This window comes from Cygnus olor, chromosome 12, assembly GCF_009769625.2.
Source record: "Cygnus olor isolate bCygOlo1 chromosome 12, bCygOlo1.pri.v2, whole genome shotgun sequence".
Taxonomy (NCBI): Eukaryota; Metazoa; Chordata; class Aves; order Anseriformes; family Anatidae; genus Cygnus; species Cygnus olor.
This window is the reverse complement of record NC_049180.1, coordinates 13742235-13768698: the sequence shown is the minus strand read 5'-3', so window position 1 is coordinate 13768698 and position 26464 is coordinate 13742235. Positions and strand designations below refer to the sequence as shown.

At 50.4% G+C, this 26464-nt stretch overlaps 1 protein-coding gene and 1 long non-coding RNA gene across 3 annotated transcripts in view; both read left to right on the top strand.

Moving 5' to 3' along the window:
• Positions 1–663: 663 nt before the first annotated feature.
• On the top strand, positions 664–2241 carry LOC121076793. Its single transcript, XR_005823714.1, has 2 exons — positions 664–883; positions 1841–2241. It is a non-coding gene; the product is annotated as an uncharacterized LOC121076793 (long non-coding RNA).
• A 23546-nt stretch (positions 2242–25787) lies between these two features.
• Positions 25788–26464, top strand: part of GNAO1 (G protein subunit alpha o1) — a 136094-nt gene continuing 135417 nt past the window's right edge. The window contains exon 1 of one of the 2 annotated variants that reach the window (XM_040570891.1): positions 25788–26380. In XM_040570891.1, coding sequence (XP_040426825.1) covers positions 26263–26380 — 118 coding nt within the window. In that variant the 5' untranslated portion in view covers positions 25788–26262. The remainder of the gene's footprint in view (positions 26381–26464) is intronic. The other variant, XM_040570892.1, reaches the window with a different exon arrangement.

The window sequence follows — 26464 nt, the reverse complement described above, 5'->3', positions numbered from 1 at the left end:
CATCCCCACCGTGTGCAGCCCCATCCTGGTGGGATTTCATCTTTAATGAATGAATTTACATCGCAGCGGCAACGGGGGAACCAGCGAGCTGCGGGTGCTGGCTGGGCTCCACACAGCTCCTCCTGCGAGATGCTGAAGATGGCAGTATGCGCTGGCAAACCGGCCCCGCTGGCCCTAAACCTGCAAAAAAAAAAAAAAAAACTCCAGAATTTATGTATTTGTCTTGCTATGGGCCGGGGTAAGAAATAAACCCAAACTTAGGACCGCTGCAAAAAGCCATATGTAGAATCATGGAAGTAAGGTTGGAAATAGACCTTCAAAATCATCAAGTCCAGCCGTCAACCGGACCTAACAAGTCCCATCCCTGAACCATGTCTGGTGCCTGGAGCTTATGTCCGTGCTCACCAGGGCAGTTTGGGTTTGCTTTATGCCCCAAATATTTTATTCCTGGAGGCTCTGCTGGTGGTGGCTGGCTTGTGTCATCCCAACTGCTCCATCCCTCACCCAGGCGCAGTGACACGGATGGGGAGGTTTCCCCGAAAGTGGGACCTGGGACAGGTCCATAAATCAGGGAGCTGCCAGAGCTGCTCATAGAACTTTGAACCCTCAGAGATGAGAAATCAGCCTACAAAAACACCCCCCAAAGTACGACCCCATAAAGAAGGATTTGGGGAATGCTTTAAATGCTCCCAGTGATTGTGCAGCGCACAATGAGGGAGAAAGGGAGGAAGCCGGACTCAATAAACTGGAAGCAAATAACAGGTTTCCTGCGAAGGGAAAGGCTGCAGCGGGACATGGTGAGACATGGCCCTATTGGGTGTGGGGCAGGATTTAGCTGGAAGATGCACCCGAGGAAACCCCAAGGAGTTTTCTTCCTGTAGGGGTAAAAGAAATGCAAGGCAGATGATGATTTCCCCTAACATAGGGAATTGGGATGTGATGGGATGCGATGGGATGGGATTGGATGGGATGGGATGGGATGGGATGGGATGGGATGGGATGGGATGGGATGGGATGGGATGGGATGGGGACGGGGATGGATTGGGGATGGAATGGGGTTGGGAATGGGGATGGGGATGGAGATAGGGCTGGGGATGGGATGAGGATAGGGATGGAATGGGAATGGGGGTGGGATTGGGATGGAATTGGGATGGGGGTGCACAGTACCAGTGGTAGGAGAGGAGTGAGACCCGGGGAGGAAAGGGAGGAAACCCAGCTCTGAGGGGACGCTGTCCCAGCCCCGCACATTGTTCCCGGATCCGGCCGGGGACACAGGATATCCTGGAGGAGCTCCTGGCCCCGCTGCCACAGGGAGGGGGGAAAGGGGGGGTTTGCTCACAGCCGGCAGCCAGCAGGAGGGCAAAGGTCTGTGGGGAAGCTTCCCAAGGCCTGATAAGCCCCAGGGACACCGTGGTCCCTCTCCATCTGCCCAACCAATAAGCGGGGCACAGCAGGCACCCGCCAAGCCCCTGCAAGGCCACCCAGCCCCAGAACCAGGGGAGTGCACCCCAAATGTATTTTTTACCTCAAATATGCCCACTGAGGAGCAGCAATGAGAAGGGTTTCTGCAGGTGGTGGCCCAAGAAAAGCCATCAGGAAAGGATTTGGGCTTGGGGGAAGCGGGACTGGAAAATTCAGCCTGCCCTGGTGCTAGGGAAGGGCAACCGGCTTGGGTGACGTGTTTAATTTCAGAGCTTGAGTTGGTTCTTTATGCACTGAGGGACACTGGGTGTGAAAACGTCAGTTCAAAAAAAGGAAAAAATCCTTTTATGCAACTGGTGTGAAAGATACTGACCTGGAAAAAAAGTTTGTTTGTTTGTTTGTTTCCCTTTCCTGACAGGTTTGATGAATAAAACAGGAATTCACAACATGTTTGACCTGACATGGCTCTGCCTACTTCTGTGCAAGAAAAAAAATTAAAATAGAGATGTTGTGACTCAAAAATGCCACCCAGTCCCTTCAACATCTCCTGCACCTGCATTGGACCAGATGCCATCCATCGCCCAACTGTAGGGCTGGTGGTGACAAAATCAGCAATTGCCAGGCATCCTGCAGCATCACCCCGAAAATAAATGCTGGCACAACGTAAGCCTGCGCTGGAGGAGCAGTGCGGGGCTCTGCGCTGCCAAACCATTGCAGCAGATATTTTTTTGTTGTTTTGTTTTGTTTTGCTTCCTTTTTCCCATAAGAAAGCTTAAAACAAACACAAAAAAAAGTAAAAAATAAAAAAATAAAAATGCATTTAGCTTTTCCTCCCTGAATAATTTGGGTCCATGGTGTGCTGGGATAAGGCGATGCCCATGGGGATGCTATGGGGACAATGCCACCTCCATGTGGCATTAACCACCGTGCCCCAGGGCTGTGCTTGGAATAACGCAGAGCTTTTAAGGGATGAAGCGCTGGGCAGAGGGCCCGATCCTGCTGCAGGAGCCTTTCCTCACCAGCATCTGTTGGGGCGGATTAAGGCGCGAGTGAGCTGCAGGCTGACTGCCGGCGGCAGTTTTCATGAGCGGGTGCTGCTCTGCCTTGAAGCAGCCTGTGGAAATAAAGTGGTAATAGTAATAGCAAAAGTAGTAGTAGTCATAGTAGCTGTAGCAGTTGTAGTAGTCGTAGTCATCGTAGTAGTTGTAATAATAATAATAAGTGGATGTAAAGTATCGCATCAGCTGGGGATGCTCAACCTGGTGACATCCCCGATTCACTCCTGGCTTGCTGGGGGTGAGCCTGGTGCCCCCCAGCCCTCTCTCATCTGCCCAGCACAGGGGATGCCACGAGCATCCCAGTGCTCTAAAAAATGTTGGTAATGTCCCGTCTGCTGCTCGTGAGGCCTTGCAGATAAAAAAGGGCAAATTCCTGGGCTGGGTGCTGGGTTCTGCTCCAAACCCGTGACCCTGACCTGGCAGGCACAGCCCTGGGGTTGCAGCATCAGGAACTGATGTCTTTATTTTTTTTTCCTAATTTTGCAATTTTCTTTGCGATTCGAGTGCCTGAGCACAGCTGCAAAATCGTGAATTAATGGTGGAATATTGACTTTATTGGCCATGGGAGCAGGACTGCAATCCTGTGCCTTAAACAACGGTATCTGCTGCTGCACAGCCAGACCCTTTGCGCTGCTCTCGCTCAGCCCTTTAAATCCCCTCAGTTGACTTGTTGATATTTTGGGTCATTTGGGGATATTTATCTCAAACTGATTGCTCGTCATCATCATCCAGCCGGCTGCTGCCCTGAAATCCGGCACCACGTGGGCCTGCCAGGAGACGGTGCTGCTTTTTGCAGCACAGGCAGGGGATGTCCCATAGTCAATGTAGCGAAAAGATGCACAAATAAACCCATCCCCGAGCCCATAGTGGGAAGGCTTAACCCAAAAAGCAGAGCCATCAGCTCAGCACATCCCAGGAGCTGCTCTGGTCATGTGTGAAGCCAGTCCCTAATTACCTCCAGCAACAAGGAGAACCCATGTTGGCACATGTATCTGCTTGAGGATGGTGTTTTACACAGCAGAGAATAATTATTTTATAACTCCCTGTCTTTTATACCCCAGCCTACTGCAATCAGGATATTAAACCTGACACAGCTCAGCGCTTTTTCCAATATCATCCAGAAGCTGATTAGTTTTGCATCATTGAAGAGCAACCCACTGAAATATTTAATCACCACGAGACCTTTTTCATATAAACTCTAACATCTGATTTTTTTTATTTTTTTCTCCTGGTAATTACTCGAGCTTTGCTTCCACACACACACAAATTGTCAGAGCAATTTCCCTTACCAAGTGATCAGCAATTAGCACCTGGAACACCCCATGGCTTGGAGCCTGGGCACACCATAAGGATGGTTGGAGCCCCGCTGGGGACCAGCACTGTGGGGACCCCCACCGGGGAAGCCTGGCTCGAAACACAAAAGGTGATGGCATGCAAAATCCAACAGGAGATCCCACTCTACACCAGTCATGGAGAATGATGCTCTCATTGTAAAATTAAGCCAGAAGAGTAGTACAGAGAGCTTTGTTTCGGCACGCCTTCAACAGCCAGAATGTTTCTTCTGAAGGCAGCGAAATCCTTACACGTTTTGGCTGAGTGATCAGGATAATGTCTCTAGCTTGGGAAAAAACACTGCCAACAACAGCAAAGGCGAAACATGCATTTAAATTTACAATTTTAAGTTATAAGTTTGCATGTAAATGTATATTTACAAATTTGAAAGAGCAAAGCCATGCATTTTTGGAAGGCTTTTAAAGATAACACGCAAAAGAAATTTATGGCAAGGATATGAATTTGTATTAAATCCCATTACATTGTTTAGAAAATCATACAAGCTTCAGAAAAGCCTCAGATTTAGGGTCTCAGTCTGGGAGATGGAGCGTTGCTGGTAAACGGTGCCCCAAAACTCCTTGCAGATAACCCAGGGTTTGGGGTGGAAGCCACAATGGAAAATCCTCAATAATTCATTTCCCTGCATTTTTCCCTTTGAAACAATACTGGGACAGTTTTCGCAATGTCTGACCTGAAGGGCCCCCAAAACATTTGTACTCATCAGAGCTTTATTTATTTTCCCCGTGGAAAGCATTCGCCCCCGTGACCCAAACACGCAAAGCCCGGCGGCCTGAAGCCGTGATTTCCAGCAAAGCACCACCAAAAGCAGCAAACACACAGAGTTTTGCCCTGGCACTGCAAGAGGAACATTTTGTTAGAGAAACTTAATGCTGGGCACAGAGGTGGGGGGAAGATCCCACACTCCTTGAGCCTTGCAAACCTTGATGTTTCCAGCCCAAAGAGATATGCAACGCAAAGGAGAGCCAAAATTTTTTATCCCCAGCTCCTGCCCTGTTGCTTTGCATGGTGGAGAGAACATAAAATGGGGATAACGCATTTCCACTTTGTAAAAAAGAAAGAAGAAATAAAAGCAAGAACTCATGAAAATTGGGAAGTCCCCTTTCAACATCATATGTGCTTCGTGGAGAGCTGCTCCTTGGGGTGGCTCTCTCCCCACCACGCTCTCAGCAGCCTCTCCGCAGCCTGCCAAACATTTCCCAAACTCGTCCTGGTGAGCAATTTGCTGAAACTAATCTTCCCACTAACCCTTCAGAAAGGCGTGCTTAACCACCCTTAAATCACTTCAAACGCGCCGTTGAAACTCTTCCCCTCCTTGTCCAAGCACGTAATTGTTTTCACTCGTGGTAATCTTCTCTTAGGTGTGCATGGCTGGCTCATCGAGCAAATCCTCCGCTACAGGTTGGAAATCCCCCATAACAAGACAGGCATCCCCTTGTGCACCCGGTGCCCACGGGGATCAGGGGGACACCCTGGGGGATGCGCTCACGGGTGCTGTTTGTCTCCCAAACCAGGAGTTTGGGGCTTGTGCTGGGCACGATGCCCAAAGGACTCCCCCAGAAGGGAGAACGTGAGGGTGAGCGGTGTTGCTAGGGAACTGGAGCGAGTCGGCTCCGTTTTCCTCTGAAGGAGGCTGGGAGAAAGCCCTGGATTTTGGGTCAGAGGAGGGCAGGGATGGAGATGGAGAGGGCAGGGGTGGGAATGAGGAGGGCAATGACGGAGATGGAAAGCAAAATGATGGAGTTGGAGAGGGCAACGATGGAGATGGAGAGGGCAACAATGGAGATGGAAGTGATGGAGATGGAGAGGGCAGAGAAGGAGGATGCAGCCTGTGGTCAAGACCACTCGCCCGACCCAGGAGGAAGTTCATTAAGCTTTAATGCAGCCTTGCACCAGCCGACATTATTTATGAGCTTACAGCGTTCCTGCATCATTAGCCTTGAAAAAGGGATAAAATATGAATGGCCTTAATGAGAAACACGTGGCTGATGGCAAGGAGCATCCCCCAACACCCCTGGCATGCAGCTGCCTGTGCCTCCCACCCTGTGCTCCGCCAGGTGTCCCCACCATGGCCACCGTGCCCCGCTGTCCCCGCCATGGGCTGGCAGGGAGCTCCTGTCCTCACTGGGCTCAGCCCCGAGTCCTGTCCGGCGACTGTCTGTGATTTTGTGGCCTGGAAATTATATTTACCCCTGCCATTTTCCAGCTCGGGAGCCAGCCGGTTTCTGCTACTAAACATAACTCTGAGTTTTCCTATTCTTTTTTTCTAAAAATATTCCAAATATTTTCCAAAGCAGAGCCCCAGAGGATGCTATTTTCATCTCCCCAGTGGGCTGAGGAGCGAGCTCGCTTTCTGCCAACTCAAATAGCCACTATTTCACATGGATTCGTCATTTCTTTTCAGGTTGCTTCCAGTCGGGATCCCCCAGCAGCGCAAGGAGGCTCTGCTGGTGCTGCCTAGCACCGGGGCTAACACCCCTAGCTTTCCATCAGTGTCAGGTTTGGAAATGCAAAACGAGGGGCAAATCCTGCCCTTACGGCCATGTCTGTATCCCTCCATGGCATAAACTACACTGGGGTGTAAATATGTATTTGGGTATGGGTGCCAGAGTGCTCAGAGGACAGAGAATATTTGCTCAACACCCTTGGTGCTCACGTTCATGCAGGATGACAGGGCTGGGACCATGTCTGTAAGGCAGCTGCAGACCTGACACGCTGCCTCCTCCACCCTGGGCTCCCCCCATCACCACCCAGCTCAGAGCCCCCAGCATCAGGGGGATGGATCCAGACCCCTCGCAGTGACACCAGCTCTTCGTCCCTGTTCCCACCGCCCTGCGCATCCTCCCCGTGCCAGGCACCGTCCCCGGGGATGCTGGCTGAGCCGTGCCAGGGGATTAGGATTACACACGCTGACAGGCAAAAGCAGGCCCATGGAAGAAAGCACTTAGCGTTGTATTATTTTTTCTAAGTAGGTGAATATCCATGTTGAGTGAAATATGAATATCCATCTTCAGGGTCAGGATGGGATTTGGTGCTTTAAATATCTCTCTGGGCCAGCTTGCTTGGTTGGATTTAACCTGGTGTGACCCAGGCTGAAGTGTGAGCTGCACTTCTCAGGTGCAGGCAAGGCCATCTGAACCATGGCATATCCATCCTATCCATCCCATGGCACATCCATCCCGTGGCACGTCCATCCCATCCATCCTGTCCATCCCATGCCACATCCATCCCGTGGCACATCCATCCTATGGCACGTCCATCCCATGGCACATCCATCCCATCCATCCCATGGCACATCCATCCCATCAATCCCATGGCACGTCCATCCCATGGCACATCCATCCCATCCATCCCGTCCCATCCCCGCTCCGGGTGCAGACAGGCGTTTTTATCCCTGCAGAAACCAGGATCCCATAAAAATAGCCATGGGGAGAGATTCCTGGACACTGAAATCTGGGTCTGACTAACGCTGCTGGTGGGAAGTGGCAGGAAGCCATACGCTCAACAGCAGTGAAGGGAGACAGAAATAGCCGGCGTATCATCACTGCTATAATTAGTACCAGCCACATTTGGCGTATTTGCACGGGAAAAAGAAGCCTACCTGCAGGGCAGGCAGCTCCAGGGGGGTGCACAGAGAAACGGGAAGCCCCACAGGTCTCCAAAAAGCAAAGTGGATGAGGGGAAGGAGAAACCAGGATGGAAAATGGATGTGCCACCCCTGCAGGGTGCTGTGAGCCTTGCCAGTGAGTGGCGTGGGCTCCTTCACCCACAGCTTTGGTGCCTGGGGGATGTGTCCAGATCCTCAGAGCTGAGATCTGGGGAGCAACAATGCATGCACAGAGGTAGACAAAGACCAGGGAATAGCAAGGATTTGGCTTGCTATGACCGTGGGACCTTCCCAGAAGCAGCACGTCACTGCTCAGAGTTCCTTGGAAACTCTTTCTGTGCTTGTGCATTGGCATCTCAGCTTTTTAATTTTTCTATTTGCTTGCAGATCTGATGGTATTTTTTTTTCCTTTTAAATTTGACTGTGAAACTGTAAAAACTAAGAGCAGAAAGGAAGAGGGATAAGGCAATATTATCTTATAAATCACCTGGCCCCAGGAGCTCCCTGCAGGAGATGCTGCAACATCCTCCTGGTTCGGGGGTGTAACTCTGGTCCAGCACCCTAGCCCCAGCAAAACCACAAATAATCACAGGCGACCCTATAGCGGCCCACAGGGACCCCGGGTTGTGTCCAAGGAAAAGGGAGATCTTTTTGGAAACCCTCTGGGCATGCGGGGCTCCCAGGAGAGATGGGGAGCTGTGAGCCTGCTTGGCATTGCCTCGATGTCACAAAAATGCTCTTCACATAATAACTTCCTTCCACTCCCTGACATTTAATGATGAGAAGCTGAAGTAAAGTCACTTCAGGGTGAGCCAATGTGACTTTGTGCTTTCAGTGTTTCCACTGCAGTCCAAAAAAAAAAAAACAAAAAACAAACAAAAAAAAACCCAACACCTTCATAGGTGGAAGGAAATTCACCCCTTATTCTGCATTTTTTGTTTGCTTTTATTATTTATTTGAGGAGAGGTAATTTTGTGACCAAAGGTCAGCTCCGGGCCAACATTTGAAGCCTTTTTCATTTAGAGAATGGTGAAACAACCAGCTCTGACGCTTTGGAAGGCGTGTTGAGCTTTTCTGTCTGGGTTAGTGACAGGAGCTGCCCTCTGCCTCCTCTTGCCCTAATGTAGAAGTTATTTTATGCCAAATTGTGCAAAAAAAATAAAAAATCAGTTTTGATCCAGCTAAGGATGCATGAGCCCTGCAGTAACGTACAGTGGGACACATCACCCCAAACCACACAGGAAATAATCCTAACCCCTATTTTCAGTGTAGCCCCCCAATGTTGTAAAGCTTCCACCTTGAGGACGCCCATGCCACAGTTTCAGGGGCTGTGTATCTGCCCTATATCCGGTTGCCTAAAGTACCCGCTCACCGGAAAAGAAGGACATTTTAAAGGAAATTAATATCCAGGGAATATATTTCTCTTCTTTCTACACTTGTACATCGGTAATTTGAGTCTCGCTGATCCCTTCTTTTCCTCCCTTGCAATGCCCTTTGCAGGCAGCCGCTAGTGCGGGGCCATGGCATCGCTCTGCCATGTCCCCAGCGAGCCCCCATGCCCCAGACACGTCCTTGTGTGGGATGGGGTGGCCCCAAAACCAGGAGATGAAGCTTTTGATTAATTAGCCCCATGGCTCGGGTTATGTTCAGACTCCAAAGTACACAAGGGATGAGGAGGACTCCTGCACATTGTGTGCCACTCACCCTCCTCGCAACAAAGACAGAGAGAAGATCCCTCCCCACCCAGAAAGCACTTAAATTAAATTACTCCACACCAACCTGTAATTTAAAGCTGGTGCAGGGTTTCTGCTGCCCACCACGACCTTGCAGAGCATCCTCGGTCTGTGCTGGGGCAGGTAGGCTGCGAGCCATGGGTGCCCGTCCTGGCGCATCACCTCCTGCTTTTCGGCTGTGATGTACCCATGCGTGGTGCTACCGGCATGGACCACGCCATGCATCCAAATTAACAGCCCCACTGGCCCCTTGCAAAGCACAGCAAGGTGTTGCAGGCTGCAATGTGATTTAACGACAGGTTAAAACCTGAGCAGCCCGGCTTCTCCTCCTTGGGAGCTGGGGTCTGAGCATCCCAGGGTGTGCCAGGGCTTCCTCCATGTCCCCAGCGCGTCCCCACGGGACCCCACTGGCTCTTCCCTCATGCACCCCAGGTGAACAAGAAATTCTGGCCATGTCCCTCTCCCCTGAATGCAGCTGCCCCAAAGGGTGTGCATGCATGGTCCAGGGTGGCTCCACCACCACCAGCTGGGCAAGACCCAAGCCTCGAGCAGGTCCACATGTCACCCGCATCCCACCAACCACATTGCTGCCAGAAGGATCTTTAAAGCCTCTCACAAATCCTGTGGGTGCCTCCTGGTTAAGTGTTACCTCTAGGAAGAACATCTGAATTCAAGAAACAGCATGAAATGAAGGGTCCTAAAACATCCAAAAAGGAGCTCTTGTTCCCAGCTGCATCCAGCTGTGTGCCTATTTTCATCTTAAATTGAAGTAGTGAGGCTATGTTGGGCGATGCAGAAAGTGATGCTTTAGGTGAAATATCCACACATTCAATATAATAAAAGGCAAATTGTTTTAACTTGCTCTGCCAGCATTACTTCTCAACTTGGTGAACACATCCCGAGACAACCCCAGCCCCAAGCCCCACGTACCCCCCACTCAGGACCCTCAGCAAACCACAATGCTCTGCGGGGCCAGAGGGACGCATCCTGCCCATGCACGGCCACTCTGTGAGCCCCAGACACCAAGGCAGAGAAGTGTGTGCTCATCCAGCCACACCAATGCTGGAACAGGACTCAGAAAAGTCTGCTTGTTACGCACGCTGCTAAGTGCTCGCTTCCTCCTGCAGGATCTCAAGGGCAAAAATACTCCGTCTCCGAAGGCAGACGCAGATTTTCATTTTTTTTAATGCTGCCTTGCACTGATGAGCTCCCGAAATGCAGACCTTTTACTGCTGTCCCTGCTTTCTGGCTTAGCAGCATGCAGTAAGGATGCCACGTCCTTGTCCCCGCAAGCATCCAACCTCATATTTATCTCCCCCAAACTGCTCTGCAATGCAAATCGCTCCATTTTCCGAGAGCGCCATGTGGATGGAGCACATTTTCAATGCACAGGGCATGGAATTGGGAACAGCCTCTACTCAGAAATGCTCCATGCCATGCAGGAGTGGAAGTTTTACACGGAATTAGAAGCACAGCTCCCTTCCTGCGCGCATGTGTGTGTTCTGTGAGCTCAGCCAAGGAGAAAAAAGAAATTTGGCAAGCACTCATTCCCTTTGCATGGATGTGCTGTGACCGACTGCAGGCTGCAGCACTCCGGGCTGTGTGCATGTGGTATTTTGGGGCATTTTCTGCTTCTGCAGCACGAGCCCCCTATATCCATCAGCTGGGGTGCTTCGTGCATGGATTGCGGACTCCCAGAACAGTGGGATGCTCAAATAACCAATGCTGTGGAAAGCCAATGCTCTGGGATCTTATCTCAGTGCATCGATTGTGGCACACTCCGGAGTGACTCCTTATTTGAACAGGATGAGTCAAAACCCTTCATGTCCTGAATTTTGTCTGTTGGCTGTCACTAATGAACTTGCTCCCGCATTTCCCCACAGTTCAGAAATTGCCTCCTGAAGGGAATGGTTGCATCTTCCCTGCAGCCCGCGGAGAGGAAAAGGAAGATCACCATCACATGAATGATTCATTACCCAGCCTTTTCCCAGGTGAAGTTCCTCCTGGGGGCAAACCTCCCCTGTGGACACCAGCAAGGTGCCAGAGCACCGAGGTGCTGCTGCAGGAGCCACCCTCCCATCCAGGTCCCAGCTGCGGGGATGCGGAGGGCAGGTGGGGGATTCCTGCTCGCAGCTTCACCGGCACCCCGAGCCCCGAGCCCCGAGAAAAAGGGCTCAGGGTGGCGAGGCAGCGTCCAGCAATCCTCCTTTGTGAGCAACGAGACTGGAGGAGTGGTAATCTGCCAAATGGCAGTCGGTAAGCAGAGCTCCTCAGTACTACGGCGATGGGCTCCAGAGGCACGGGTCTGGTGGAGGAAGGGACGGCATTGGGTTGTGCGACACCGAGGTCCACACACCCAACTGGGGACATCAGCAAGCCAGGGGCAGAGTTTGTCCACGCTAAGGACAAAGGACACAATGCCATTTGGCATAGTTTTGTTCCATCCTGAACTGCAGGGAAAAATAAAAAGGCCCTGCAAACCCTCCTCGCAGCACAGCAAAGAGCAACACGGTAATGACGGCCCAGAAAAGCCACACGAGCATCACAGACCCGAGGCAGCAGCCACATCAAAGAAATGCAGCAGCAACTTCTTACTAGAACTAAAACGAGCAGTATATACAGCCAGGGTGTACAGGGCAGGAAAACAACAGAAAGGATTATAATTTCAAATTGGCATGCTCTGCATATGCAGCACACCGAGTGCAAGGGAGTGGATTTGCCCTTATTGCTGCTGTCTCCGAGGCCAGATACAAAAGATGTCAAGCTGCAGATAAAAACCAGTGTGTTGGCATAACGATAAGGTACGAGCATGAAAGGGATGTCTCCTATGGCTAAACCCATGAGTCAGATCCAAGCGTTATGCTCTAAAAATAATTCAGAAAATCAAGTTTGAAAAAAATTTGCTTTTTTTTGCCTGCCTTTTCCCCTCCAAGCTTGGTGTCTGACCACAGCAGCCTGGGCAGTTTTTTCTTTGAAAGCCTTCCTTCCTTCCACCAGTTTGTTACCAGACTTAATTAAGTTGCTGTTGTTGACACCAGCTTTCTGCTCCTGCTCCAGACGTGGACAGAGGAGATAGAGGATGGGTGGTGGGATGGATGGATGGATGGACAGACAGATGGATGGATGGATAGTGGGATGGTGGGATGGATGGATGGCATCTGCATACACTGCAAACTTTATGCCCCAAAGAGGAAGGCAGAGGGACTGAGATAGTTTGACCTGAGCTTTTCCCCAATATTCACAATATTCTGGCACCAAAAAGGAGAGCTACGGAGTGTTGAGTGTTCCACACAGCATCCAACAAAATATTTCTTTTCTGAAATGACACCTCAAGATCGTTTTCTCTAAATGTTGGCATCACTTGCTGGAACATAATGCAAATATTAGTGTTTGGCTGGTCTGGGGAGGGTTGAGTTTAGAGAAAAACACCCCATTTTCCATTCATGTAATTTATTGAGACAAAGATCATCCTTTGTGTTCGACCACAGCAGGCAGACCCTTCTCCACAAGCATTTTCAGCCCCCCAAAATCCCAACCCAACGGTGGTGCCTGGTGGGTACTGTCGGAGCTGGGAGAAACAACCACGGCTCTGGAAATAATCCTGTTCCCTGGGGCTGGTGAGAGGTCCCAGGGCTCCGCTTTGCTCTCTCCCATCTCTGCTCTTCCTCGTTTTAGGTCCAGACCCAGCAACAGGGGTGCAGGGAAGGGATGTTCCTGGGGGCCCCAAAGAGCCAGCAAACACCTAATGCCCATGGAGAGGAAAAAAAAAAACGACAAACAAACAGAGAGAAATGGGTATTTCAAGGGCACTTGCAAAAAGGAAAAAATAAAAAACAAAAATCCTCTGAAAGCTGCAAGGGTGGGTTTGTACATCCACACCCTGCCTGCGGACACGGAGCTCATGCTGCTCTTCTGCCAAGTGAGACACAGGAATCAGCTCCGCTTCCACTGAGCTGCGAGCTGTTCTGGGGACAAACGCTAATTTTAGCACATTCTTGTTTTTGTGGGATTCTGGATGAAGCCCTGCTGTGCCCAGCGCTGTGCAAAAGTTGAAGCAAGAAGGTGAGGTTGTGTCCTGCAAGGGAAATATGAGACGAGAGCCAGTGGGAGGACACACGGGACCAAACCTGCTAATTTATGTCAAGAAATAGTCTCTGCTCCAGCTGGGATCCAAGCCACGGCCCTCTCAGTGGTGGAAAAGCGTTAGATCAGCCCAAAATAACCCCTTGCCTCTGTGGTGGTGCCAAATGGGGCTGGAGCAGTGTGGCCAGCCCTGGGCTGGGCACAGCGAGGTACGTGGACACCACTCATAGAATCACTGAGGTTGGAGAAGACCTGACCGACCCGGTCCTGTCACTAGACCATGCCCTGCACTCCCTGTCCCAGGCTGCTGGGAAGCTCCATTCATTGAGGATTTTGAAATTGGCAGCTGAAAGATGTTCCCGGCACACAGAGCGGTTTTTAGGATGGATGTACAGTAAAAACTTGCACCTGATTTTCCTAAAAGAGCTTTCTCCTGGGCTGGAGAGGCCACTGGGGATCTCTGAGCTGCTCTGTCTGTGGCAAAGCCTCAGTGCAAGGGGAGGGAAAAACAGAGGAAACAGGGAAGGGAAAAGAAAACAAACCCAAGGCGAGATGGACAAAGTGTTTTTGTTTTTTTTTCCCCTTTTTATTAAGAAAGATGATACTAAATGCTGAAAACTATTACCAGGGCCACACTGCAAGGTGAGCACCTCCTCCGTGTGCTCGGGGAGGAAAATCCTCCTGGTTCCTTGCCCCATGGCCAGGCTGTATCACCTCCCCATGGCCACGGGCTGGGGATGCCACATGGAGCATTCAGCTGGCCCACGGGACCGCAACGTGATCAGATTGTCTCCTAACGGCAGGAGCCAAACCTCAGCTTGCAGAATCCAATTTTCATGATGGGAACCCCGTGCAGGAAGATGCCTTCCTCCCAGCCCGGGCGTTGCAGCTTCCATTCCACAGCTCCCAGCGGGGAGGAAGGAAGCGGAGCCGAACAATGCACCGCAGGAAGCACGGCAAGGGCCTGATCCAGCCCCACGCAGCACCCACGTCCCACCATCCCTGTGCAAAGAGCCCTCAGATGCCCACAGCTGGGCCCCTGCCTTGTTCGGCTCCAGAAGGCAGAACTGGCATTTGTCTGTTCTGTGAATTTTCCCTGAAACATGGCAGAAAGCAGCCGGGGCTGGGATCAGCTCTCGCGACTCACCAACCCGCCTTGGTCTCCCTGCCAAAATCCATCACGTTCCAAACAGCGGGTTTCTGTTTGGGGCAGGGAAGTGTCTCGAGCTAACGCCATCCCCCTGGAGAACTTCTTCACTACCTTCACACACGAAATCTGTCCCCACGTAGATGGACACGTGGCCCTAGTCCAGCATTGATTAGAACATTGATTAAAGCCGTGGGTGGCAAGGTCCGGCCCTGCTGCTTCTTGAGGGTGGATCTGAACGAGGGAGAAGGGGCCGGAGGAAGACAGCTCTCAGGAGAGGTGGATTTGGGAGACCTGCAAGCAAAATACAGCTGCAGCTCAGAGGCTGCAGGAGGAAATGTAGGGCAATAAATTTATGGAGTGAAAGCAGCTTGAACATTGATCAAAAGTACAGAGAAAGCACCAGGGAGACAGGGAAATAACAGAAACGTTAATTCAGGGTCCTACCTGCCAGTGCAATAAATATTAATGGAGTAAGTTGGAGAATGGGGAGGCTTCCTTGGAAAAGCAATAGCAAAAGCACCGAGATTGATTTCCCATCAAACAAAAGTTGACAAAGTAAAGCAATTAAGGGCTGAGAAACAAAACCCAACTTTAGGGGAGCGATGCACAGGGTAAGTTGCTTTCCAAAGGACCGATAATCGAAGCTGCTGGGTTCACTTCAGGCCCTCTCTTGCCAGCTTGAACTGAAGTGCCCAGCGCCTTGCCAGGCTGTGCCCGGCTCCTACTGGCATTTGGCATGTTTCTAACCTCCAGCCCTGCACTGGCTGTGACCTCCCCTTTGTTGTTTCCCTTCTCACGGGTGAAATTTCCCCATTCCCACCTCTTCTTATGCCCAAAGCCACCCTCTGCCTGCCTCTCTCCTGGCTGTCCCCACCGCTAGCAAACATCCAGCTCCCTCGCTCCTCCTACCCAAAGCCTTTGCTCTGTTACGCTCTGGAGAGACTCAGTAACACAAAACCCCTTCCTGCCATGAAAACCTCCTCCTGGTGACTCCTGGCGAGCCAGAGTGGTGACACGGGAAGGTTTCTGCTCAGTGTGACGGCTGACGATGCGTCCTGTGACCCTCCTGGCACCAATGATGCTCTAAGTAACGGGTTCGTTCAGCGCGCAGCTCATCAGAGCAGCCTGCTAATTGCTTGAGCGACGGCTTGGATGTGCAAAAAACTGAAGCGAAATCTGCATGGCTAATTAAATAATTAAGCTCTGCCTGACAATGGAGGAAGCCAAAGGGTTAAACGGCATTGTTTTGCAGTGAGCAGGCGATCTCTCCCCCCCTCCTCCAGCACTGCTTTTCCAAGCAAGCTTATAAAATCCACTTAAAATATTAATACCGAGCTGGTCAGAACTGTACGGGCTAAAGGGCAATTGGAAAAGATTAATTCCCTATTAGAACCCCGGCCTTGATTTCATAACCTGAGTGAGCAGATTGCTTGCAGCTGCCCTGGGCTGTGGCACAGCATCCCGCCAGCTCGCCGGGCTGGGGCTGGAGGCTTCGGGTCTCCCAAAAAAAGAGCAGCGGGGCTGGGGAAGGAGGGAGAGGAGACGGGAAATCCAGCCCCAGCCACAAGGCCTGGGATGCCGCCAGCGCTGTGCATTCCTTGTGACGTGGTCTGCTTGAAAGCAAAGCTCTGCTACTGATGCAAATAATTCCTGGGCAGCACACATGGATGTGTATAGGTGAGAGGAACGGAACGTAATGTGTACGTCTAGTTTAGTGAATTAGCTGAGAAGTTTAAAAAAAGGTTTTAAAAATGGTTCAAGTACCTGGGAGCTGCAGTTCTGCCCATCTCTAAACTGTTTATTATTTCTGGCTGCCTTTACTTATCCAGGCAGAAAATCCCTAGCAAAGCAGATCCATCTGCCCTCCGCACCAGAAGCGTGTTGGGGACTCGGAGCACTTGGAGGGGACCCACAGCAAGCCCACCCCTGCACTTGGCAGAACCAGAACTCCCTGATGACCAGACGTAAAAAAGCACCCAAAAACCCCGCTTCCAACCTCACAGGGCCACTTGTCCTGGCTGCAATGCAAGAGCCAGCACGGGCTGAGGGTACAAAACAGACCAGCAGCAGGGACCTGCAGCTGCAAAGGCGACTCGCCGTGTTAATAATTAGCATCCAGCGCAGCAAAATTTTATGGAGGGGAGGGGAGTGGAAGATTTCACCTCCAGCCCTGAAGGTGGGGTGCCCGAGCAACGCGCACGCTGGCTGCCGCAGGGCTCTCCAGCCCTGAGAGATGCCCACACCTGCGCCAGGTTCGCTCGGCAGCGTAATCCCGAACAGATGGCAGCTCCGGCCCCGCCGCCGCAGAAAGGCACTTCTAAAAGTAAATAGCAACAAATGTTTTGGTGCGTAATGCGTTGAAATCCTGATCTCACACAGGGCTTTTTTCTTGTTTTCTTTTTTTTTTTTTTCCTTCTCTTCCAGCAGCGGCAAATGGCTGAGGACAAACGCTGCTGAAAAGAAGGAAGGAGGAAAAAAATCGCAATCAATTAAATGTTTTAGAAACAATTGTGCTTCAAAATCACCAAGAAGAATTCATGAAAATCAATCCTAATTCAAGAGAGTTGTACTGATTTGCTTGTCTCTCCCTCTCCCTGCCTAAGCAACCAAAGCAATAAAAATGATAGCTCCATCTCAGGCGAGGAAGCAATTGAAACTTCAAAAACGTTCGACGTCGGCTGATGAAGCTTGATGCGGTCTCCATGGCCTGAAAGTCAAATATTCTGCAAGAGAAGCAATGTACCAGGTGGGTGGGAGTTTCAGATAACTCCTACCCCTCCAGCTTCCAATGAAGGCATGGCTGTCCTGCTGCAGGGGAAAAGCAAGATTGCTGGCGTCAACAAGGGAGCTGCATGGACGGAGCTGTCTCAGTTGCCAGTAGGAAATAGCTGCTGTGCTCTAACGCCGTGCCCACCCAGGGCTGTCACCGCCAGGACGTAAGCAGGGCGAATTTCCTGGCAAGGATGTGTAATGCAGACCTCGCAACGCCTCCCTGAAGGTTTCGCCGTGCTCAGAGCTGGCCCGAAGTCATGTGAAGGCGATCGCGCCCAGCCTTGTGCAAACAGTCCATGTCGAAGCGCGGCCAGATTGCTTCCCGGCAGTGCAGGAGGTGAGCAGAGCGCAGGCAGGCGCCAGCACCACAGCCCCACCTCGCTGACGGCAGCGCCCGAGTTTTGTCTCAGGGCAGGCGAACTCAGACCAAAGCGAAAGGTATTCGGAAGATAAAAGCTTCCCGGGTAGCAAGGACACACTCCAATAGCAAGGTTTCTGCTTACCAGCAGTCACAGCACCCCATGCCACCCTGGGGCCGCAGCTGAAATAGGAACTCGCAGGGGGATTCCTTATCTGTGGGTTGCAGGCTCGCCCCAGCCTTGCACAGAAAGGATACAGGTTGCAAACTCCAGCCCAAGCATTTCCCCCGTCTGCTCTCTAAAGTAGAGCAGGAATCTGACCCAGAAACCAAACCTGGGAATAACAGCGTGGAGCGAAATGAGGAAGGGCAGTTAGGAGCAAAGGAAGCAGCTGGAGAAAGAACATAGCATGGAGAAAAGAGGAAATGTAGAACAAGATCGGAAGAAGGATCTAAGGCATCTGAGATTTGCTCAGGTTAAGGTTTCCTTTGGACAAGGCTTTTCCAGTTCTCCCTACATAGCAGGGAATTTTGTTAGACTTCATCTGCCCGGCACAACCACAAATGTTCCTGGGAGACTCTCCTGCCTACCTGTGTGTCTGATGGCACCAGGCAGAGATTTAGGGGGGAGCCAGCAGGGACTTCAGCATCCCACTATGGTGAAATCCAAGGGATTTAGATGCCCACTTGATAACCCACAGATATTTCAGATTTCAGTGACCTGTGCTGCTACTGTCTGCAGCACACTCCTATTACTGCCTCTTGAGCCAATGCTTCTTTGTGGACTTTGCATGTATTTCTCTGTAGAGAAATCACAAAGAACACATTCAGGGAATGGACTGTCCTCTTCCAAGGTGCTGGATTTCATCTCCAGACATGAGTCCTCCACAGGAGACAGCAATGTGAGCCAAGGAAAGAAGAGTCGGGAGCAGAAAGAGGTAATTATTGAGAACCATTTCATGGCAGGGTAACGAGATGACAAATCCACAGCTGTGCTCTTTACTAATTTAACATTCACCTATTTGGTTAGTCTCTCCTTGTCTTTTATTTCATAGCAAAACCCACCACAATGTCACTGTGACTCAGCAGAGGCCAGGATCCAGGAAGACATGGGACTGACGTTCTTAGAAGGAAAGAGGGAAACCAGGCAGAGATGTCTGCTTGGAGCAGCCCAGCTCCACAAGCATGCCTTTGTGCTGCTGGGCAGCGCAGGACCCCCCAGGGTCAGCATGAGGATACGTACGGCTGATGAGAGGGGAAGCCTGAATTTCCTCTCCGTACCTTCATCCAAGCAACTTCTGACTTTGTACATGGAGGTGAAATCCTGCCACATTTATCTTCTGCACTAAAAACTTCTCGTTGCCCTAACTTGTTCTTCATATGAAGAAAAGCAGAGAAGAGAGGGTAGAAAGAAACATCATTCTGGTGCATATGCTAAGGGATGGAACATTTTCCCAAAGGTTGTCTAGTGAAAATTCAAGAAGCTGTTAATACCTTATGATCAAACAATGTTCTTCATCCCAAACAGAAACAGGGAAATGCAGGCTTGCATATGTCTCAAGTCATCCCCTGCTAAAGGTGGAATACGGCAGATCTTTAACAGCTCAGAGTAATTCTCCCCAGCAGTGCAAGGGGTGAAGAAAAGAACGGGCAATTCCATGAAAAATTCAAGGAGATAGAAAGCAAGGGGTAGCCAGCTTAATCCTCACATCAATGCAGGTTGCCAGAGATCCCACATGGCATCAAAAGATCCTGGACACAATTCTGTTGGAGGTCAGGGCATTCACACGGTACATTTGAAAAACACTTTTTTGGCCATGGGATACACATTTTCAGCCAAACTTGGGATATTCTGGTCCAGGCAGCCATCAAGTATATCTTGAGTAAGCTGGGCTACCACAGACATGTGTGATCGTTGTGCTGTGATGGTGCATTTTTCCACATCTTAATCACTAATGTAGAACTCTGGAGCTGGCCAGGCACTAAGTTTCTGACACCACCAAAATCAGGAGGAGTTTTGCTGCTGCCTGGAGAAGAAACAGCAGCCATCTAGCGAAACGCTCTCCTCTTGGGAAGTGTTAAGGTACTTGCTGGCTGCAGGTAAGGATGGCTCCACCACCCAACCTCTGGTGTGCCCCGCCCAGTTTCCTCGACTGGGAGTCAACCCTGACGACCAGAGGCTGTGGTAGGAGGATGCACGGCAGTAGGAGGGTGCAAGGCACGCGTTGCGCACCCCTCTCCCTTTGTGCTCATGGCTCCTGGCTGCCTGCCACCCGGGGACATCTTTAGCCAGCACCAGTAACTCTGTGTATGCAATAGCCTTTGACGGACACTTTCTCCATGAGTTTTTTTTCCTGCTGCTTTTTGAACCTGGATCAATTTTAGCATCTAGCCGATATTTTGGTATTAGCTGAGTGCACTGATACTACAGATAGGGTGTTTGCTCGAGGTACAGTTTCATCCTTGCTTGAGATGGCATTTCCCCCAGTGTGACCTTCTCAAAATTACACCGCCTGTTTCGCCTGTGCAGAATTTGTTCTCCTCATTTGCCTTCCAGTCAAAGCAAGTCCTTGGTTTAGAGTGTTGTGAGGGATGCTCACGAAGGTTAACTCCAGCCAAGGACAGACAGTCTCTGTAGGCTCTCTTCAAAATCAGAGGTGAGAGATGATTCCCATTACTCATCCTCCGCTGGAGGAGTGTCTCTTTTTGTACACTGATTATAGCCTCTGTCAGCTAAAGCTAGCCTTCGTGAATCACATTGGTACTTACAATCAGGAAGCATCGCATGACTCTGAAATAACACTTGGTAAAGCAGATGCTTATTTTAAATATTGTAACACATAATTCTAATGGAAGAACAATGTGATGATTCCATACAAAAAATACCGAAAGGGTTCTGCAGAGAAAAATGGTAGGAGTTGCATTTGACTAACGGTATATTTGTACTTACAGCTAGCTTCTGAGAGCTGTGAAGCAAGTACATACTCATATTTTTAGGGACTGAATTAGCATTCCTCCATAAGATCACTCATCAGGACTACTTGTGTGAATGAGAGCTGCAAGGTTTTTGGATAGCATTTATATAAAAACAGGAATGTTCCTGAAGTGCTGTAAACGGAGCTGCTTGAATTGTCTGCCCAAATCTTACATCTGATGATAGTAGCTGAATGAACTGACACTTGTAGGCAATCAGTTGCAGGTTTGAGCTCGAATGCTTAATGCAGCAGGTTAAACTTGGCTTCAACCAGAGCACTCAGAAGGTTCAACTCTGTTTCATCAGGACCAAGCAATGACTGATTTTTCCATACGGAAGAATCAAGGCTACATCTCTATCGAGCTTTCCTGGATCATGGCAGATTTTTTTCCAGTCCTGTGAAGTTATCATCCTTAATATCGAGGAAATAGGAATGGCAAAGGGCTGACAGGGCCCTCGTCCACTTTAAGCCCCAAGCCAAGGTCAGCTACCCTGTCTTTTTCTTGGCACTATCTCTCCCTCGCCTGAAGGACAACATCGTATAGCTTCCATTTCACAGTCTTTCAAGGTTACTTGTGCACCTGCTGAACCATTCACGCTATTATTGTATGTTCTATCTGCAGAGAGCAGATGGAAATAAGCTTCTTCCCCACTTTTAGTTCTGTACCATTTAGGTTCTTGCATCACCACCCAGGTATGTATAGCCACGGTGCCACACAGGCACAAACTGGATCGGATGAAGGGACAGAAAATAGCACATCTCTATGAAACCCTGTCCCAGGAATGAAAATACCCACAGGGGAATCTGTTCTGATTTCATCTCTGATGATCAGCAGCACAGCAGTTAATTATTCAGCTTCTGATTTTTTTTCTTAGGCCTACAAGCTCTTCTCTTTATCTGCCATGTGTCCCTGAACCACTAGAAAACAGAAACACTGACACTGAAAAGTCTCCTTAGAGCTGGGAGTTGAAAGTCACTGCAGGAAAGGGAGAGGAGTTCACACCTCCCTAGGGGTTATTGACAAGTTCATCCTCACTTTGAGAACCAGAACTTGGGACTCTCTGCAGACTTAAGTAAGAAGTAGTAGAAACTTTTAATTTTATGTAAAACCCTTGATTCTGCAGAAACTGATGTGGATCCTTGGGAAATCATTGGCGTGAGCCACAGCACTGAGCAATGCTTTCATTCAGCTGCTGTCTTGTGGGACAGGTAGACAGCCCTTTCTTGCGAGGGCTCCTCCACCCCACTTCATGCAGTTCTCCTTCCCCAGCAGATCTTTTACCTGGCATTTGTTCCTTTCCTCTGAACACATCCCAGTCTCTCTCACTTCTCCTCATCTCTGTGGCATGAACACTTTTTTTCTGAGGTTAGTTCTAAGTACATCAGAGATGAGCCATTTTATCTCTGTGTGCTGATGTGCAAATGCACTGATCACTGCTGCTCCAGATGGCAAACATTTCCAGCCCCATGTGCCCCAGCCCCAAAACTTCACCTAATTCCAACACAGGAGCTGTCAGTGGCTCCCAGGTCCTGTAGTTACCATTGCCCACCTGGACAGACTTGAAAAACTAACAACAAAAGAAGGCTTTTCAGCGTTTTTCTAAATGTCATCTGACTGCTTAACTTCTTTGGGACTGGTAGTCACTAGTCAAATTCTGAAGTGCCTCCTCATTCGATTTGCTGGAGTAGAACATACTTGTGGAGTATGGAGTGAGTAAGAATGAAGTAAGGATATTTGCAATTTGACCTAGTATCTGTGCATTTCATTAATCCTTCCTCCATCAACCACTTAACCTTTATGGGCATTCTTATTGCCTCTCATTGTATTGATTTCAGTCCATTTCTCCAATTTAGTGAGATCATGCAGTATTTTAAACCTGTCTTCCACTGCATAACTAGGTTTAGCTGGGGGGTAATTGACATCAATTTAAAGAATGAAAAATTAGGCTGAATATCCGGGGAAAACTTCCTAATGGTGAGATCTGCTAGAATGCATTGCTGCCTCTCCATGGGATCGGTGGCAGTTCCATTAGCATGTGCATTAAAACCGTACTGAAGAAACATAAGATTATAGGTTGTACAGAGCAATGCTGAAGTAGGAGGGGAAGGACAAGCCGCAAAGCCCTGTAGCTCGCCTCCTATGGTCACCTTACGCCGGGTTTGCTCCACTCCTTCTTCACACCACCCACCAGCTCACTGCGGGTGTGCAGAAGGAGCAATATCAGCTGATTACAGGAATGGGATCCGATGCGATGCTCCCTCCGACATTAGTGCAGCTTCACTTGCCACGTGTGGCCACAGTTTGTAATGCTCCCTGAGGCCAGGTCCACACTGTGACACCCAGGAGGGCTTCTTATGTCCTCGGTCCAGACATGTTCCCTGGCATCCACCTCATCATGCTGTCTGCTTTGTTGCTGTGAGAAGAAGGAGAAGATGCTGGGCTGGAAGAAAGCCAGAGCACCTGCGTGCTGGAGGACACCTCTCTCCCACCGTCTGGACGCAGCCAGAACCATCAGACACTGGATCACCCGCTGGAGCACAGCACGCCGAGACCACCAAGTCCCTGTTTATACAGCAACGTCACTTTGGTGCAGGAAGTTTTAAATGCATCCATCAATTCTGCTACTATCCTTCACTTCTTAAAGAAATAAATATCTAATTTTTTTTTCTTTCTAGCAGAATGGTTGAAAACTGATTGCAGAAGGCTTGCTCATGCTGAGGCCAGATCAGAGATACAGAACGAAGACTTTGTTTTAAAATATACTGTTGACTCTTATGTTTGCAAAGATAATAGTCCAAGCAGACACAAGCATGTTCTTCATACACCTCAGGTGAGATAGGTTAATTGCAGGACTGGACAGAAAAATAGGGTTCTCATCGCCATCTTTTATGGAGAGGTTCTGTCATATTTAAGTAAAAAATAAATAAGTAAAATAAAATGAGCCGGTTTTTATCTGAAGTTGTTACTGACAGCAACCACTTTTTTATTAGAAGAGGACTTCTGTCAGCTCCTGAAAAATGGAAACATCATTTTCAGCAACAAAACCCAGCATATTTATCTCAAAAGCCAAGTAGGCTGGTACATATTTTGATTGTTTGGTGGGGGAGGCAGGCTTTTTTTCTTTTCATGTTCTCGAAATTCATCTGCCACAAAAAAGCAGATTTGTCAAAAAATGAAATTTCCCACTACAAAAATTTCAAAGGAAACATTTCCATCAGCTCTGCTCAATTAGCAGCTGCATAAAAATGGCTCGATTTCACAGCTGCTCCCCTGAATCTTTCTGAGAGCAGAGAGAAAAAGGAGAAGACTTGACCACTTCCAATTTTCCCTTAAGGAAGAAATCAGCAGATACCAGTGGAGAGACTGGGAGTGCATGTGGGACGAAAGGCCAAGTGCAGACTTTGCACTGGTCAAGCAGAAGAGAAATAATTTTCTCCATGGCAGGAGGTGCAGGCTACAAATTTGCCCAACAACGAGTAGCCAGAGGCTGATACAAAAGACTAATTCTCTTACTAAAATCCTCGGAGAGCATCCCAATATGACTCCAAGGCTGGCAAGCTGCTGGAGAAGATGGGAAGTAAATGCAGCCATCTCATGAGGACACTGCCTCTGGGTTTCTTGATTGTGCTTTTCCTATAGTGCACTTCTCATAATGCCCTCCGGCTGGTACCATTGAAATGAAACCTATTGACTGAAATTCTGATCCTATTGATTTTACACAAGAGATTTGCGCGAATATGAAAGAGCAGGAACTGCTCTGTAACCACTCCCATCTCCGTTTATTCCCCGCTGAACGCATGCGGTAGGCTTGCTTGTCCATGTAGGCATCGCCTCCGTCCCCTGAGCTTCCAGAAATAAATTACCCCAAATTCAGATATTCAGTACCTATTAGCTCACAAATGTGTGGTAAATATTACCGGTCCCTGAATACACTAACATTATTTATGAGTTCCCTTTTGCTTTCTTTTGTCTGCTCCTGCTTCACATCTCTTCTTTACCTCATTAACCACACACCGTGTTTTCCCCCTTCATTTCAGAGGTGTTGAGGCAAAATGGAAACCACATTTTAGGGGAGGGAGGTGGGATGGGAAGCAGCACTGGAAGGAGGTGATGTTTGCCTGGAAGGAAAGCGCTAGGGAAGTTGTGCTAAAAACAGAGAGTGCTGTCAGAAATCACATTTCCACCCCTAGAGAAAGGGTGCGTGGATATGGGAAGTGAGGAACTCGGGAGAGCAGCTCCCAGAAGAGCCCGGAGGAGGAAAGGCCAACGTAGCGTGAGCCCAGGGTCTCCTGCTCCCAACACAAGCAATGGCAGCCCCCTGAGCCCCATGGGGCTGCCCTGGCCCTGTCTGGAGCCAGTGTTTCCTTATGGACCCCTCACACAACGCAGTGATGCTCACAGCACACCTCATGCCTCCTTTTTCCGATCTGTAGGGAGGTGGAGCAGGGTTTAGAGGAAAAACCAGCTGCCTTCCCATTCACTCACACCTTCCCTTCCTTCTTGTTTATTGAAGATGTGGGGTGTCCTTTCCACACATCAGCCATTGCACCTTGATTTTGTTCATTTTTCCTTAATGCATTTTAGTTCGCTGCGCTCAACGCTTCCTCCTGTTCCTGCTAAATCTTTTTATAGTCGGGCTGCCACATATCAATCAATGTTATGGATTAAAGTTGAATATATCGTGACTTGTTTGGTCCAGTAAGAATGCATTTAAAACAAAGCCCTATCTGCTTTATTTTCCCGATTGAGTTTTTTTTCCTTCTTTATTCCCAGCTTCATAAAAGAGCAGGAAAATCGTAGGATTTTAACCTGCTACAGTTCCTAAATTATTGCATGGATTGGTGGTGAAATGGAGGCAGGTTATGTGGCGGCAGGAAACCCATGATCACACTGCAAGCCACACCAAACGAACCAAAAAGGCCCGTTAACTGGGCTGAGGGAAAACATAACCCAAAATGGTGGCTGAACTCGACGTCTCACACCCAGCGTGCCAAGGATTCGTGTGACAAGCGGTGACAGAACCAAGCCAGCGGCCACACGGGCAGCTCCCTGCCGCGGTTTGCAGGAACAGGGAGGAGCACGGAACCGGGGACGGGGGCAGGAGGGCCGGCAGCAGCCCGAGGACGGGGGCAGCAGCCCGAGGAAGGGGGCAGCACCCGCCCTCTGGGAGCTCCGGGGCCACGGCGCCTCCCTGAGGAGCCCCGCGCCGGGCTCCCCTCAGGCGGGCGGCGCTGAGGCGGGGCCGCCGCGAGCATGCGCGGGCCGCGCGCGTCACGGGAGCGGGCGCGGCCGGCGGGAGCGCGGAGCCCCGGCGCGCCCCCTCCCCTCCCTGCCTCCCGTCAGAGCCCCGCCGCCCGCTCGGAGCGGAGAGCGCCACAGCCGGGAGCGGCAAGGAGTTCTTCCTCCTCCTTCTCCTCCTCCTCCTCGCCCTCCTCCTCCTCCTCCTCCGCCCCCGCCTCCGCCTCCGCCTCCCGGCCGGGAAGAGCTCGCCGTGCCCGCAGCCCCGCTGGATGCGCTGAGCCGCGGGGAGAGGGGCAGGAGGCAGCCGCCAGCCCCGCCGCCGTCGCGCTGCGGTGCCCGGAGCCCGATCGACGCTTCCCTTCAATCCCTCCCCGCCGCACGACCGCGGTGTGTGCGCGCCCCCGGCCTCCTCTCTGCAGCCCAGGCGGCGGCAGCGGCGGCGGGGGCTGCTTTTTTTTTTTATCCTCCCCCCCACCTTTTTTTTTTTTTTTTTTAATCTTTACGGGGCCGCCATGGGATGTACCCTGAGCGCCGAGGAGAGGGCCGCCCTGGAGCGGAGCAAGGCCATCGAGAAGAACCTCAAGGAGGACGGGATCAGCGCCGCCAAAGACGTGAAACTCCTTCTGCTCGGTGAGCCCGGCGGCGGCCCGGCCGCCCCCTCCCCGCGCCCCCCTCGGCCGCCTGCCTCCCCTCGCTCACCCCTTTTTCCCCCTT